General features: G+C 36.7%; 1 protein-coding gene across 3 annotated transcripts in view; it reads right to left on the reverse strand.

The window, feature by feature from the left end:
* Positions 1–6,057: 6,057 nt before the first annotated feature.
* The window catches only part of NOX4 (NADPH oxidase 4), a 184,771-nt gene continuing 173,113 nt past the window's right edge, over positions 6,058–17,715 (reverse strand). For 2 of the 3 annotated variants that reach the window (XM_062198297.1, XM_062198299.1), the window contains 2 exons: positions 17,416–17,516; positions 6,059–7,937 (listed from right to left, as the gene is read on the reverse strand). In XM_062198297.1, coding sequence (XP_062054281.1) covers positions 7,817–7,937; positions 17,416–17,516 — 222 coding nt within the window. In that variant the 3' untranslated portion in view covers positions 6,059–7,816. Of the gene's footprint in view, positions 7,938–17,415; positions 17,517–17,715 lie in introns of all 3 variants that reach the window. The other variant, XM_062198298.1, reaches the window with a different exon arrangement.

Consider the following 17,715-nt stretch of genomic DNA (forward strand, 5'->3'; position numbering starts at 1 on the left):
ACTAATGCCGTTGTATGACACAACGCAAACAATGAACACAGCAATGCAGGCACATTACTGCTAATGTTGCCTCTTTAATGCATTTGAACTTGACCTGTTGAAATGCCCATTATAGAACACATGACAGTTTGGCAACACACAGGGGGCAAGACACCATTTCAGGAAAGCAGAATCTTTAAAATAAATCACTCAAAGGACTTCAATGTTGGCAGGAATTGAGAAAATGCAGTACCATCTAGTGAAATAACCTGTTTAAATCTTACAAACAAGTAACCAAACTAAAAGCTTTATAAATCAGAGCATATAGTATCTGACTTGACCAATGAATGACTTTCAGACACATGAAAACAATGATTGTTTACTATAAAGAACATACCTTTAGACACATGGACAGCATGTCTATGTCTCTGAAGCAAGGGTCTGCATCTGGCTGAGGCAGGCAGCCATTCCGATTCTGTACACCATACCAGGCTCATCTTAGGACTTAAAGGTAACCATCATAAGTATACTGAAACATTTTTGCTCATTCTATCCATTGTAAAATACTAAGTTCTACCGAAATCCACAGCCAACAAAGAAGCACAAAATAGATCCTTAGAGAAAAACCTTGCAGAAAATGTGGTCTGTGCTTTACTGATGGGAAATCAGTTTTCACAACGTATCAGAACACAGGGCCCTCCGAGTTTAAAGCAAACGGCTTATACAACACATATGTAAATATGAGATAAACCTGAGAGTTACTCCATTCTTCTTCATTCTCTGTAATTCACAGACTTCAAACCCAGGAGGTGATGATGAATTAGAAAAAAACAAACAAAAATAAAAAGCACTACTCTATGTGTATACATAATATGTGCTGTATACTCAATGTTTAGGTGAACTAGAAATCCTTGATGACCAATTACAAAAATTTATTTAGACCACATAATGAATGTATTTTACTTTATTTTGCATGCAGAAAAGCACATATAATTATTGTATTTAAGATGTTAATGTTTTCATTTTAATGGGCACAATTATGAGATTTGAGAATAATGCCACAAAACAAAAACTAAAACTGAAGTCCCAGACCAAGAATATTAAATTTATTGGTTAGAATCCTTTCATTCCCAATTACATATCTTGTTGAAAGGAAAATTACAAAAGTGTTGAGAAAGTGGAAATAATACCATTTTAAAAGTTTCTCAAAAGAACATTTCTTAAATATTACTTGCTTATTAACTTCACACATACAATTTGTCTGATCATTTGGCCTTGCATTAGTAGGAAAACAGTGCTATCCTGTTCTCAAGATCCTGGGGAAAATTACCGATTATTACTACCTAAAAGTGCAAAATTGGTTTACAATGAAGACATTTAAGTATGCTCATATGTTTGACTAATTTTATGTATCTCCCTTTTAATCCCTATGTAATGTTCTAAAACAGGTTCCCTATAAAGGTCCTATGATTTTACAATAATAAAATGCACATAAAAATAAAGCTGGTTTTCCAACTCTTTACAGGTACTGGATTTCATTTAGTACTTCCTCTCCTATATTACGTAACTCCACACTTCCACTTAACTGGACAAGCGTCAAATGCCACACCTAGATTGCTAAGCATCTTGTACCATGATGGGTAGAATACAGGTCCTCAAACTGCAAACCTGCCATAATTGAATGTTGTGGAAGTTGAAATGTATTATTAAATACAATTGTAAAATTCCATTTACATCCAAGAGATTTTTCTTATACTGCATCATAAAGATGAACACACAACTTAAATGTAAAACTCTACAAATTTTCATGAAAACACATAAAGTAAAATATCTTTAGTAAGGTTAAGAAACCGAAAAATTTACATTATACCCATCTAGGAAAAACTAGGTACAATGCAGTATTTCTAAACTATTCTTATTGCTATTTCTAGTCTAAGACATAAGTCTTGATTTAATTTAGTAAGATATCTCATATACATCTTATCCCACCCACCCATCAAATTGCAAATAAACATGTAATTTCTGTCACCCTCTGGTACTTCATAAAACAGTTTTCATAAAACAGTGCATCTATATCTAGCTACAGTCAGCCTCATCAAAATCAGCTAAGAGGAATGCAGAAGGAATTTATTTCAATGAAACTGGAGATTTCAAAAAAAAAAAAAAAGTAACTGGAGATTTCAGGAACTCAGAAAAACAAAAAGAGACAGTGATGCTGGTTGGCTTGTAGAAATTTCTCTATGTGCCCAAAAATCAAAATTAAATACTAAATATTTCCATTAACAATGCCTGTAATACCCGCAAGCCTTTTAATTTTCTTGAACCAACGTTTTATTTTTATTGTTATAGGAATATTTGCCCAAGAAATCTCTCTTCACCACCCATCTCTCTTTCCTCCCCCACATCCTTGCACAATATCTTCTTGCAAATTAGCCAGAGGTACAAATTACTCTCTTTTATATAAGTAGTATAATACACGTCAGGGATGACAGGTGCAAGTCTTCTGATTTCTAACTCAGAATCCTATTCATGCCACACCACTGGAGTTGGCTGAATAAAATGGTAACACTGGCACAGTCTCAAGTGCTGCAGCCAATTATTTCAGTTTATAAAGAGATTTCCAATTTCCCCACTTCTGATTTTTTTTTTTAATTTGACAGGTAGAGTTACAGACAGTGAGAGAGAGAGAGAGAGACAGAGAGAAAGGTCTTCTTTCCATTGGTTCACTCCCCAAATGGCCGCTACAGCCAGCGCTGTGCTGATCCGAAGCCAGGAGCCAGGTGCTTCCTCCTGGTCTCCTATGTGGGTGCAGGCACCCAAGCACTTGGGCCATCCTCCACTGACTTCCCGGAACACAGCAGAGAGCTGGACTGGAAGAGGAGCAACTGAGACTAGAACTGGCAGCCATATGGGATGCCGGCACCACAGGCGGAGGATTAACCAAGTTAGCCACGGCGCCGGCCCCCCACCCCCCGACTTCTGATTTTTAAACAGATTTTAATTAAAAGAGAAGAAAAGACAATTTCCTACTGATATCATTTGGTAAACTGGTAATTATCACCTTTAAACAAAGGTGTAATTGCTGTGATGGGCACCCAGTTGTGTGGTTAAGGATGCCTTACTGGGGTGAACATTTCACACAATGTCCACATCCCATGTTGGAATGCCAGGGTTTGAATCCCAGCTCTGCTGCTGATTTCAGTTTCCTGATAATGCACACCTTGGGAGGCATTAGGAGATGACACAAGTAGTTGGGTCCCAACTATTACATGGGATACTTGGATTGAGTTTGGGGATGGCTTTGTCTTGGCCTAGACCCAGCTATTGAGGGTGTTTGGGGAATGAACTAGTGGATGGAAGATCTTTCTCTGTATTTCCAATTAAAAAAAAAAAGATGACAAGTTGACATAACTATAGGCAGTGATGTATTTTACATTCACTGATATTTAGCCAGACACAAAAATGTAGATGATTTAACTACCTTCTCCGTAATCAATGTGTGGGATGCAGTATATTTTTAAGCAAGTGAACAAAGACCCACATGTTTTATATGGTGGAGATTCCTCATCACTAAAATGGATTGTACAGTTGTATTAAATTGATAAACTGGGTTCACATGAATGTGCTGATACAGGTGAACAAATAGACTCCTGTGATGCAGCAGAGAGAATGTTTCTAAATTCTGCATTTATGAAGAAGGCTTTTGTCCCCTGGGTAGAAGGATAAGAGCTGTGAAATATGACCTTATAATGACAGAATTTTAATGCATGGTATATGCAACTGAAACAAGCATGGCACTCTCCCCTTCTTTACTGTACATATATTAGAATATTTATGCAATGCTGGCTCTCATCTAAAGGTCAGGGTCTTCTCTAGGTCAAACAGCAGTTCATCAAAGTTCTATTTCTTAAAAAAAAGATAGAATTCTAATCAAAGGCAAAGCTGCTGATAAAATTCTAGTGTCAATGCTATTGTGAGCTCCCTTAACAAAATAAACAACACATTCTTTTACAAACCATAGCAATAGCCAGTTTTACTACAGATTTCAGCATTTATTGAGTTACAAAAACCATTGTGTTCTGATGTGGTAAATGCCCTCTCTGATCATTTTACTCCCTCCAGTTTTGCTTTCTTGAGACATTTCTTGCCCTACCAGTTCCTAAATATGCAGCTTAGCACTCTGCATTTAGAGGACAGGTTTATCATCTACAACAACATTCATGTACATCTCTGATAATGTTGGAAGATCCACCTTGCTTTTCTTCTCTTATGTTCATAGGTGCCTTCTTTGCTAAGTGTTGGAAGTCTTATGCTTCTTCTGTTTGGAAGCCTTAGTCTAGGTAGTTTGCAACTCTGTCCTTAGAGAATAGTACAGAATGTAATAAAGAGGTTTGGGTAATAGAGGAGGATATTCAGATGAAAACAGTGAGTTCTCTTTGTAGCGTGGTGGTTGAAGTAAATGCTAATCTCATTATGTCTGAATTTATTTCCTGTCTCCCTAGTTTATAAAAGGCTATCTCTTCTCCTGGACAAGAAGCATGTTATGGTCATGTGAGGAGAGAATAAAAGTCATTTGTTTTAATATCAACATTTCAGTGGGCAGTTAGAAAACTGGTGAAATTATGGCTCTGGTCTAAGAACCTAAATTTAAAATTACAGTATTAGCATCTCCTAGAAATCATATTGTCAACTATTTGTCCAAGGAAAAGTTCTGGAGAACATAATCCCTTCAGTACAATTATCAGACTTAAAAATTAATATCTGACATTAGGTTCTAATAGAAGAAAAATAAGAGTAACCAATTTAGAATCATGAGATCTACTAGCAGAAGAATGTGTATTTCTGCATCTGAATCCGGAATTAACACTTAGTACTCCCGTCCCCATACCAGACAGCTTTTATAGGGGGATTCAGCTTAAAAGAACTAAGTGGTTTACTGTATGTATATTTAATGATTAGAAGGAAAGAGCAGGTCGGCGCCGAGGCTCAATAGGCTAATCCTCTGCCTGCGATGCTGGCACACTGGGTCTAGTCCAAGTCGGGGCGCAGGATTCTGTCCCAGGTGCCCCTCCTCCAGGCCAGCTCTCTGCTGTGGCCCGGGAGTGCAGTAGAGGATGGCCCAAGTGCTTGGGCCCTGCACCCCATGGGAGACCAGGATAAGCACCTGCCTTCTGCCTTCGGATCAGCGCGGTGTGTCGACCACAGTGCCCTGGTCGCAGCGGCCATTGGAGGGTGAACCAATGGCAAAGGAAGACCTTTCTCTCTGTCTCTCTCTCTCACTGTCCACTCTGCCTGTAAAAAAAAAAAAAAAAAAAAAAAAAAAAAGAAGAAGAAGAAGAAGAAGGAAAGAGCTTTCAGTAGCAGAGAATGGAAAAGCTGAGATTCAGTCTTGGCTCTGGCAGACTCAGTGAACAATGCTAAACCATTACCACTCTCTGGGCCTTAGTTTCCCCAACCACAAAACAAGAGCATTCCTGCCCTTATTCTGTTAAAAACTAACTGGTTATGAAGTTGTCCTAGTTAGCACAAGAAAAAGGACTTGTTTCTCATGAATCGAAACTTAAAGAATTTGTCTCATTGGTTTATTTAAAAAAATCATTTTTCTGCTGGGTAATCATCCTTAAGGAAAAAAAAAAAACTTCTTGATGTTTTTTCTCTTTAATATAACTAATATTCTAAGTGCAACATTATCTATTGATGACAATAGCTCTTGCCTCTAGCATTCACCTTTATTGATGCCTTATAATTTAAATCTATCACATACTAAAAATGCTCCAAGTATACAATGATTTGTGGAGTTATAAATAACAAGACTGTATAGATTAAATCAATTCAGCCTATGCCTTGTCTAAATTGTTTTATTTCTTTTTTTAAATGCTTGATGTAACACAATCACCCAAGTGTCATTTTCAAGTCACTGAGTGAAGTACTAAGCATTTTACTTGTAAATTGAATTAAAAAAAAACTTACTAGGGCCACTTGTATGATAGTGTATATGAATCTGAGGGTTTTTAAATTATAATTTACATTTAAAATTACAGCTTTCCCTTGCATAAATCAGATGACCCAAAAAGATGAAAAACTGATGGAAGGATCTGTTTTATTGAAATTAGGTGCATTAATATAGTCACATATATAAGTTATCATTAAAGAGTATTGCACATTAAGCCTGAACAAATTTAAACTTCTTTTTATTAGTTCTTTCTGTTACAGGTTTTTCATAAAATTATTTTCACTCTAGGAAGTGTAGCCAAGATGTACTGGTTATTAACTATGCCCTCAGAGCTCAATCTGCAGTTGCATTGCACATTTCCCATCATTTTTTTTTTTTCTGATTCACCTCCTTTCTACAGAAGGGAAAGGAAGGAATTAGAAGGAAAGGAAGATATGTGTACAAGTAAATATACTCACAGTCATTCAGCGTTGGGTGATTTAGCATGCTTGACTGCTATTGGTGAATCCTAACAACAACAACAAAAAAACTGACAGTAGCATCCATCATGTTATGTTGTATGCAAAATTTTAACAGAGGCAAATTAAACTGCTTAAATCAACAGTGTGTTATATTTCATAGCATTTGATAAATATCCACTAAACAAAATCTCTAAGCTATATGAACTCTTAATTATTAAGGTAGCAAATATAAAAGTCAGGAAACAAACTGAAAGGGTCACACAGTGTAGTCCCTACAGCGACTTTAAACCCAAAAATTCTCTTAGAACTTTGGATATCAAACAGTGAGACAATAAGACAATAACATTGATTCTGAAATAAATTTGAATGATTGATGATGGATTTCCTTTTATGGAGAAAGTAAAATACAGGGCTCATATTCAGAAATGTGACTACACTTTAAAAATCTCCATCACAAAGCATTGTATGACAAGGGATAGAGTTACTGTTTCTCAGTGCCTGCTGGCAGGTATGATGTCCTTCAGTCACAAAGCACAAATTAAAGAATGCACTTTAAAAGGCAAAATAAAATAAAATAAAATAAAAGATAAAGTGTGCCTAGGAATAAAAGTGAAAAAAAAAAAGATAGAGACCACAATGCTGAAAAAGGAAAAATGTTACTAGGATACATGACCCTTTACAATTATAGTAATTATATTTTCATATTATGCAATAATCATATATTAAATAAGTTGAAGATGAAAATGAACTATTACATTATTCAGTCTAACGTAGGCTAGGAAAAGAGAGACTTTCCTTGTTAGAATAAAAGGAAGAGAGAAAAATATAAAAGTAGATACTACATATAGCCTACAGACAACAAGCAGAGGTATTATCATCAGTAGTGAGGAAGATTAAACACAAAGTACCCGTATCAATACAGAGTCCCGTGCTGTATTTTAAGACATCTAATATATATGCCTGGAAATTTTCCAAATTAAAGCTATTGTGTTTATACACAATGTAGAAAACATAATCTGAGTTTCAATGAATTTTTAATTTTCTTCTTCCATTTGTTCAACCATAAACAATTTAAAGAGGACCATGACTGTCAGCCTCAGAGTGATGGAGTTCAGCTCCTCACTAGGGAGTTCTTGACACTGCTATAAGAATCAACAGTGAGCATCTAATAGTTTTCTTTTAATTTGAGCATTGAAAAGTGAATCATCACATCAAATATTCCTCAGGGCCTCTTTGGTTTCCAGATCAAACATGCAATGTGGCTTGTCATCTTGCCACATTCTCTGCATTTCCATTTTAAATAATCATAAATAATAAAACCTTGCTACTCTTTGGCACAGCAAAGCTGTTAGATTCAGCTGAGTTTCAAAGTTTTAGATATTGCACACATTCCTTCTTTAGAGTCCTGGTTCATCTCAGATTTTTAGCTGAAAGATTCTTTATTGTATTCAAATCTTGTCCCATATGAGTTGCTTTGGTTACTCAGTTTATGAAGAATCTTGGAAAGTGAATTGGGTCCGCAGCAGAAGACACCAACTGTTTTCCTAGAAAGAGGAGGAAGAAATGGAAAATCAGGTAGAAAATTAGGCAGAACACAACAAGAGTTTGATTTGAGGCACTGACAGGAATTTCCTGTTCACTTGATACCTGAAAACAATTTTCCAATTATTTCCAAATGTAAATGATTACCAGAGAAATATTTTACTTAATCTACCCGTTTATACTGGCATTCACAATGATTAGAAAAAAGAATTAACTATGAGCACAGAGTTCCTTATGACCAGAGACTGACCAGCCTGCCTTAATTTTTTCATACCATAGCATTGCTGACATCCAAAACCATACAGAGAATCCGAAACCACACAGAGAATAGAAAAGGATACATGTCTAACCCTCAATGGGCCATGCAGATTCTTCTCTAAGTCAACATTTTATAGCCATTTTTCTAAATTTCCCAAAAGGATTTGCATGAGCAGTGATGAATATGTGAAGAGAGAGAGGAAAGACATTGCCAGTTTGAAAGGATAATTTTAAAGACTAGTTTATATCACATAAACAAAAAAATTATAATCCAGGAGGGAGTTCCAATATGGCAGAATAGGGAGGGAGCTCACTGATAGTCCAGGAAGAGATAGTTTAATAAAAGCTGAAATAGGGTAGTCTCAGGGAAGAGTTAGGGAAAAAACGGCAGAGGAAACTCTTCCAGAATTAGAGGGACACTGTATCTACATGGAGGGCACAGGCACCCACGGCTTGGGACCTCAGCTGCCGAGAGTCTCCGCACCAGCGCTGGAAAGAGAGGTGAAACGAAACCACAGTAGCCGGAGACACTTGGGGAAAAGTGGAGGAAGAGCCTAGAGGGAACGAGGCTTGAAGTCCCGTGGGGGAAAGTACACCAGCCTAACTAGAGGAGAGAAAAAATAAAAGACGTCACAGACATGATTCTCTCTCCACTCACCTTACAAACATGTGTGAGACAATAGAGCAGGCGGCATTTTGGACACATGTAGCAGCTGTGCCAGCTTGGGGCTGCACCCGCCCTCAGCCAAGCAGAAAAACCTGACTCTGATGGGGAGTAATAACAGGAGACTAAGACCTAGTGAATGTGTGGAGCTTATGAACCGGGACTGTGGAAAAAAAATAACAAAAACAAAAACAAAACTGAGGGTGTGTGGGAGAACTCATGGTGTAGCTGAGACTTGAGTAATCTTGGTGGGAGATGCCACAAGCTCAGGTGGCCTTGGCTACATGGTGAGAGACATTGCAGGAAATCTGAGCTCACACTGTGGACTGCACAGATCCTTTGTGTGGTCCTTGGGACAGAGCAGACAAATATTATACACTGGGGCTAGCGATCAGACACTGATTGCCATCAAGGAGAAGAGCTCAGCTGAGTGGAATTACTTCCCTTCTGAAAAAAGAAAAAAGAGAGAGACAGAGACAAAGACAGAGACAGAGACAGAGAGAGAGAGAGAGAGAGAGAGAGAGATCTACCATGCCAAACCTGGGTATGTCACCTTTGGCACACCCTTAACCCTGAAGAACTGAACAGAGCTCTCTGGACACAACCACCACAAACCTCTAGAGATTCATCAAAAGCAGACAGTCCACTTAATCTAGTGTCATAGTATAACAAGAAAAGCCACCACAGCAAGGAAACTGGTAATGCCACTATGGAAGACAGTTTGGAGATTCCTCAGAAACCTGAATATAGCCCTACCACATGACCCAGCCATCCCACTCCTTGGAATTTATCAAAGGAAATTAATTAACTAAAGTGGTGTTTAGAAGGACATTTAGAAGATTTAAAACTTTTATTGTAAATGAGAGATTTGAAATTGATGACTGAAAGTTCTAATTTAAGTAACTAGTAAGAGAGCTAATTAAACTCAAAGTCAGCAAAATAACAAAATACGAAGGAAGGAAATATAGAAACAAAGCACTCTGCACTGAATAAAATTTACATTACTATTAAAACTATAGTGTAGTTTACACTGAAATGAAATGAGAATGAGCCATTTTGTTTGCTTCTTTGTATATATTTTCTGTTAACACTGCATGATGGTAATACCATACCATTATTTGCTCCTTTGGCTTTGACAAGGCAATTATAGAGTTGTTCTTCTGAGATTTTCAGATTTCTTCAATGTGCATTTTAAATAATTACTAATAAAATCATTATTTTTTAAAATGCCCAGGATTTTATCAATTTAATATTCATTTTACACTTTGCTTTTCAAATGGCAACTAGTTTAACACTATGATAAGCTTTTTTGTTTGATTTGAGGAGTTACCCCACTGCCACTTTCACTCTTTCACTAATGTAATGAATTCCCACAACTTTTTCAGCATCTACAATTAACCTTTGCAATCCATTTGCATTATATTGCTGCAATCCAACAATTACTAGAGATTTATCAACAAAAACTTTGATGAGATGGATGGAGACGTACTCAGAGAATGTTGTTATAGGGTAAATATTGTTTTGAATGAGCTTCATAAATGCTCAATAGAATTATGTATATTTTCAGGCCGGCGCTGCGGCTCACTAGGCTAATCCTCCACCTTGAGGCACCGGCACACCGGGTTCTAGCCCCGGTCAGGGCACCGGATTCTGTCCCGGTTGCCCCTCTTCCAGGCCAGCTCTCTGCTGTGGCCAGGGAGTGCAGTGGAGGATGGCCCAAGTACTTGGGCCCTGCACCCCATGGGAGACCAGGATAAGCACCTGGCTCCTGCCATCAGATCAGCGCGGTGTGCCGGTCGCAGCGCGCCAACCGCAGTGGCCATTGGAGGGTGAACCAACGGCAAAGGAAGACCTTTCTCTCTGTCTCTCTCTCTCACTATCCACTCTGCCTGTCAAAAAAAAAAAAAAAGAATTATGTATATTTTCTCATTATATCAACACTTGCTTTTCCATTTAGATTTGTAAATGTGAAATCTCATATAATGAGAAATTATTTACTTCATAGAGCTGTTCACTCTTTTTATACACATCCAGGAGGTTTGGTGACTTGTCCCAGGGACAAAGAAACAAATGTGAGAGACCAAACTTAAGTACTTTTAACTTACATTGTTCTGAAAATAAGTATGAGGCAGCAAAATAAATATATGTTCCTAAACATTTCACTGAATTCCAGATAAATAATTCTCTATTCAAAAGGTCAAATAAAGTTAATCCTTTTTTTATCCCTCTGCATAATGCATAAATTCTATAGCTTAAAATACAATACACGTTTTATTACAAATAGGAAATTGAATTTTAGTTAGAGGTAATACAAACATTTCATCTTTACTTAGTATATACTAAGTTGTTCTTCTGTATATAAAGATAATTGAAAATGAATCTTGATGAAGAATGGGATGGGAGAGGGAGTGGGAGATGGGATGGTTGCGGGTAGAAGGGAGGTTATGGGGGGAAAAGCCGCTATAATCCAAAAGTTGTACTTTGGAAATTTATATTTATTAAATAAAAGTTAAAAAAAACCAAACATTTCAGGCTGCTTATTAAATACTAAATGTATTACAGAAGTAATATTTAGAAGAGTTCTTTATGCTTTAATTATCAGTGCTTCAAGTATGTATATGTGTGTGTGTTCATGTGTGTGCGTATCTATTGGTATATACTTTAAAATTATAATGTGAAATGCATACCATGAAAAATCTATGCATGGATTTCAATTATTTTTGCACCAAGGTAAACTTGTCTTTGAATTCCATTTTTACATGAACTTTTTGAAGCTCCCTCACTTTAAAGTCAACATCTTCCTGCAACATATGTAGTGAACATGAGAGCTGCTTGCAACACCTTGCCACTCCCTCTATTTAGGAAACTTGAGTCAGGAGATGCAAATTCATGTCTCACTTCTGACTCCTCAATCATGGCTTTTAATAAATCCTTACCTTTTTCTGATCCTATCTTCTTGACTTGTAAAGTAATGAAAAAGGCAGAATGATTTCAAAGCTGCTTTACTTTCCATGATCACATAATACCATCACATAATTCATTTTCTAAATGTAAAAAAATTCTCCAAAGGAAGGAAGCACTCTCATTCATGTGTGGAAAATAAATCGATTCGACCTTTGAGTTTTTCTAGGGAAGCCTCTAAATGTGGATACCTTTGAGCCAGCAATTCCATTTCCAAGATCCTAACCTATGGCAATACTCTTATATGAGAAAGTATACACAAAAATAATTACTATAGCACTGCAACAGTAACAACAAAGAACTTAAAGAGGTAACTTAAATATTGATAAACAGGTCAGGAATAAAAATCCTATCTGTATTCTAAAATGCTGTGGGGAAGCAGGCATTTGGAACAGAGGTTAAGGTACCTCTAGGGATGAGATGCCTGTATACCAAGTTGGAATGCCTGAGTTCAAGTGCAAGCTTCACTCCCAATTCCAGTTTCCTGCTATTGCACACCCCAGGAAGCAGCAAGTAATGGCTGTGGCACGTGAGTACCTGCCATACATGGGAGGCTCAGAATGAATTTCTGGCTCCTGGATTTGGCCTAGCCCAGTCCCAGCTAAAGCAGGCATTTAGAGAGTAAACCAGAAGATATCTGTCTGTCTTTACCGCTGTCATTCAAGGAAATACAATAAGTAAAAAATTTAAATAAATGATACGAAATAGAAATGACTTACAGTCAATCAAAAGGAACATTAAAACATCCACAGAAATATGAAAAAAAATGAATGCATTTCAAAATCTTCTGCATCAAAATAAAATTACTTTTTAGTTTCAGTTTCAACAAACTTTTTTTTTAACTTTTATTTAATGAATACAAATCTCCAAAGTACAGCTTATGGATTACAATGGCTCCCCCCGCCCCCATAACTTCCCTCCCACCCGCAAATCTCCCCTTTCCCGCTCCCTCTCCACTTCCATTCACATCAAGATTCATTTTCAATTTTCTTTATCTACAGAAGATCAGTTTAGTATATATTAAGTAAAGATTTCAACAGTTTGCACCCACATAGAAACACAAAGTGAAAAATACTGTTTGAGTACTAGTTATAGCATTAAATCACAATGTACAGCACATTAAGGACAGAGATCGTACATGAGGAGTAAGTACACAGTGACTCCTGTTGTTGATTTAACAAATTGGCACTCTTGTTTAAGGCATCAGTAATCACCCTAGGCTCTTGTCATGAGTTGCCAAGGCTATGGAAGCATTTTGAGTTTACCAACTCCGATCATATTTAGACAAGGTCATAGTCAAAGTGGAAGTTCTCTCCTCCCTTCAGAGAAAGGTACCTCCTTCTTTGATGGCCCCATTCTTTCCACTGGAATCTCACTCGCAGAGATCTTTCATTTAGGTCATTTTTTTTTTCCCCAGAGTGTCTTGGCTTTCCATGCCTGAAATAGTCTCATTGGCTTTTCAGCCAGATCTGAATGCCTTAAGGGCTGATTCTGAGGCCAGAGTGCTGTTTAGAACATCGGCCATTCTATGAGTCTGCTGTGTGTCCTGCTTCTCATGTTGGATCGTTCTCTCCCTTTTTGATTCTATCAGTTAGTATTAGCAGACACTAGTCTTGTCTGTGTGATCCCTTTGATTCTTAGAGCTATCAGTGTGATCCATTGTGAATTGAAGTTGATCACTTGGACTAGTGAGATGGCATTGGTACATGCCACCTTGATGGGATTGTATTGGAATCCCCTGACACATTTCTAACTCCACCATTTGGGGCAAGTCCGATTGAGCATGTCCCAAATTGTACATCTCCTCCCCCTCTTATTCCCACACATATTTCACAGAGATCACTTTTCAGTTAAACACCTAAGAATAATTCTGTGTTAATTACAGAGTTCAACCACTAGTACTAGAACAAAAAAAAAAATACTAAAAGGGATAAAGTATTAAATTGTACATCAACAGTCAGGACAAGGGCTGACCAAGTCACTTTCTCATAGTGTCCATTTCACTTCAACAGTTTCAACAAACTTTTGAAAATACACTCATCCATGAGTATATCATGAAAAGTAAGCTGAAGAATTATATACTGCAGATTCATTCAACTTTTGTTAAAAATATGGTTTATATTTTAAATGCATGTGAACACATATGCATATATATACATGTACAGAAACACACAAACACACATCCACACTTATATATGTAAATCAAATATTTACTTATAAAAGTTTCTGTAAGAATACCTGAAAGAGTTACTAATCATTACCTTTGAATTCAGTAATGTTTATTTCCTTTTAGCTTTGTATGTAAAAACCTAAATAATATATTAAATTCATGTCTACTGTTTTAATAACCACTTACTGCAAATTAAAATTGTTGCCTTACAGAATTAAAAATAGCTTAACTTAATTTATATACTTCTCTTTCCTATTTTTATTTCTGTATGTTCTTTCAACCAATCATGTGTATGAGATTAATCAAAATATTACATCTTAAATACAACTTCCAATTTATATAGTGCTTTTAGCCCAATTAATGAGCTTGTAAAATGTTAACCCATTCTTTTCCTAAGCATGATATATACAAATCCTTTAAAACAATGCATTTCAGGTGAATGCCCCAGAGCAAATACACGTAATAAAAGTGTTGTACAAAATACCAACAGTAGATGGTGCACATTTGCTCTTATTTATCCAATTTTGCTATTTCCAGAAAAAGAACAGAGAGTGAAGCCCTAAAAATCACTCTGAAATATGAACAAGTATAACCAATGAGAATTCTTAAGAACTAATGGGGCTGGCGCTGCGGCTCAATAGGCTAATCCTTTGCCTGCGGCACCGGCACACTGGGTTCTAGTCCCGGTCGGGGCGCCGGATTCTGTCTCAGTTGCCCCTCTTCCAGGCCAGCTATCTGCTATGGCCCAGGAGTGCAGTGGAGGATGGCCCAAGTGCTTGGGCCCTGCACCTGCATGGGAGACCAGGAGAAGCACCTGGCTCCTGGCTTCGGATCAGTGCAATGCACCTGCTACAGTGCGCAGGCCACGGCGGCCATTGGAGGGTGAACCAATGGCAAAAGGAAGACCTTTCTCTCTGTCTCTCTCACTGTCCACTCTGCCTGTCAAAAAACAGAAGAAAAAAAAAAAGAACTAATGGAAGGGGGCCAGTGCTGTGGCATAGCAGGTAAAACCACTGCCTGCAGTGCCAGCATCCCATATGAGAGCTGGTTCAAGTCCCTGCTGCTCCCCTTCTAATCCAGCTCTCTGCTATGGCCTAGGAAAGCAGTAGAAGATGGCCCAAGACTTTGGGCCCCTGCACCTGCGTGGAGACCCAGAAGAATCTCCTGGCTCCTGGTTTCAGATTAGCCCAGCTCAGGCCATTGAAGCCATCTGGGGAGTGAACCAGTGGATGGAAGATTTCCTTCTCTCTCTCTGCCTCTGCCTCTCTGTAACTATGCCTTTCAAATCAATAGATAAATCTTAATGAAAAAAAAAAAAAAAGAAACTAATGGAAGAACCCAAAATTCCAGTGTAATTTCCTATAAATTACCCTCTGAAGTTGGGGGTTTGGTTTTAGAATTGAGCAAGAGAATCCATCAAAGCAATATACTATGAAAACCAAAAAAGAACGATTATCAGATACCAATAAATTCCATTAAAAAGAAACTAGTATGTAGTATACAGTAATAGCCAGATGAGTGTGATAAAATTATCACACCCATGGTGGGTGATGCTGGAGAAAGATGGGAAAGTAATATAGCCAAAACTGGGTTGACAAAGTTCATCTTTAACTTGATCCATAAATGTTACAAAGGACTTTCACGCTGTAGACAATAATTCACTACTTATCCCAAAAGTGCTTCATCAAGGGAAGTACTACCTAAGTGTTTTCAAACACGTATATAACCTGAGTCACATACATGACTTTAATCCTCTTTAAGCTTTGCTTCTTGGACACCACTCCATGGCTTTCAAAATAAATTATTTGTATATGGATCCATTGATTATCTTGAATTAGTGAAGTTCATTCATGAACTCATGAATTGTGGGTTTTTAAAAAAGTATCCATTCAATAATCTGACCTATACATTTATAATAAAATATTATTCTAATGCTTATCAAAACATATTTTTTAAACCTGGAATTAGTGAACTATATATTTATAACTGTGATAACTGAAATGAAGAAAAAATAAAAAAAAACAAACTTTATACTTATAGGATAGTTATAAAATGAAACCTTAAATTATGTGCAGTCTTGTTTCAGGAGTATAATTAGTGTAGTAATAAAAGTATGAACAGTTTTGATGGGATAACATATGGGATTTTGATAAAAGTCTGTTGGTTAAATTAAAAAAAATACAAGTTCCAGGAGAAGAAAAATGATGTAAAAGATTCAATTGCTATTGTGTATTTTTACAATAACTAAGGTTGATATTAAGTAGTTATGATGTTAAATCCCAGTAGCTATGCTTAAAGGAATTACTTTAGTTATAAAATGCCAAAATCTACAATATGGCAAATATTAAATTTATCATGAAATAAATTTAATAATAATATATTAAAATGAAATAATAAATTAAAAATGAAATTATTTAGATGTAAACTTAAAAGTATGTGAATGCGTATATAGTTTCCAAAACTCTTTTAGCATATATATATATAGATCATTCCTCAGCACTACAGTAAATTTTCAGAAGGTAAATGGTCTGGCCAGTATGTGTCCTGCTTTGAAACTTCCATAGTCCATGATGCTAAGACTCTTATAGAACTATTTCCAGTAAGAAACTTCACATCAAAAATATTCATACTGGGGCTGGTGCTGTGGTAGCAGCAGGTTGAAGCCCTCGCCTGAAGCACCGGCATCCCATATGGGTGCTGGTTCTAGTCCTGGCTGCTCCTCTTCCAATCCAGCTCTCTGCTGTGGCCTGAGAAAGCAGTGGAAGATGGCCCAAGTACATGGTTCCCTGCACGCATGCGGGAGACCGGGAAGAAGCTCCTGGCTCCTGGCTTTGTAGCGGTGCAGCTCCCGCTGTTGACGTCATTTAGGGGTGGACCAGCGGAAGGAAGACCTTTCTTTCTGTCTCTCCCTCTCATTGTTTGTAACTCTACCTCCTCTCAAATAAATAAATAAAATCTTTAAAAAATATTCATACTACATTGAAAAAATTTTTAATCTATTCATTTTGGTATAGATCTAGAAACTAGTTTTGAAATGTATGCATTGTTAGACTTGTTGGTGAAGTTCCTTTGTTTGCCAAAAGATAATGAAAAAATTATCCTATGTTCACTTGATAAATATGTGGGAATGGATACCAATTTTAAATGGGTCAACACAAATTTAAAATTAGGTAGGGGAGTCTAGTTCATACTCCATGATGATCTCTAAACCAAATTTTAAATATATTATATTATATATATATATATATAATATGTGTGTATGTGTGTGTATAAAATATAACTGCCTTGCTTCATCCTTATAGTAGAATGTTTTTAAGTGTTTGAAATTTCCAAACCTATATTCAATTCATCTTTAAAAATTTCAATGATTTAAGAATTTTTTAAATTTGATCACTAACCACTTGCTAAATTTTGAGTATATACTTACCCTCTGTTATATTTTGCTATTTCATCAAATAGAAGTTTCCACTGAGGACGCCCAATAAAAAGTCTTGAATTCAATGCATGGTATTTTTCTCCAATTATCTTCTGCCAAAAAGAAAGCACTACATATTATATGACTCACAGATTTGGATTAAACAACCCTATTCTCTGACAACAATTTTGCCTATGTCGTGTCCTCCTACCAAATCACTATGATATAAAGTATGAAATGGCAATCTATTATTATAATAATTTGTAAGTATCATCTTCTTCCTCTTTTCCTTTAAAATTCATTATCTTCTTG

The sequence above is a fragment of the Lepus europaeus genome, chromosome 7, assembly GCF_033115175.1.
Source record: "Lepus europaeus isolate LE1 chromosome 7, mLepTim1.pri, whole genome shotgun sequence".
In the NCBI taxonomy this organism is placed as follows: domain Eukaryota; kingdom Metazoa; phylum Chordata; class Mammalia; order Lagomorpha; family Leporidae; genus Lepus; species Lepus europaeus.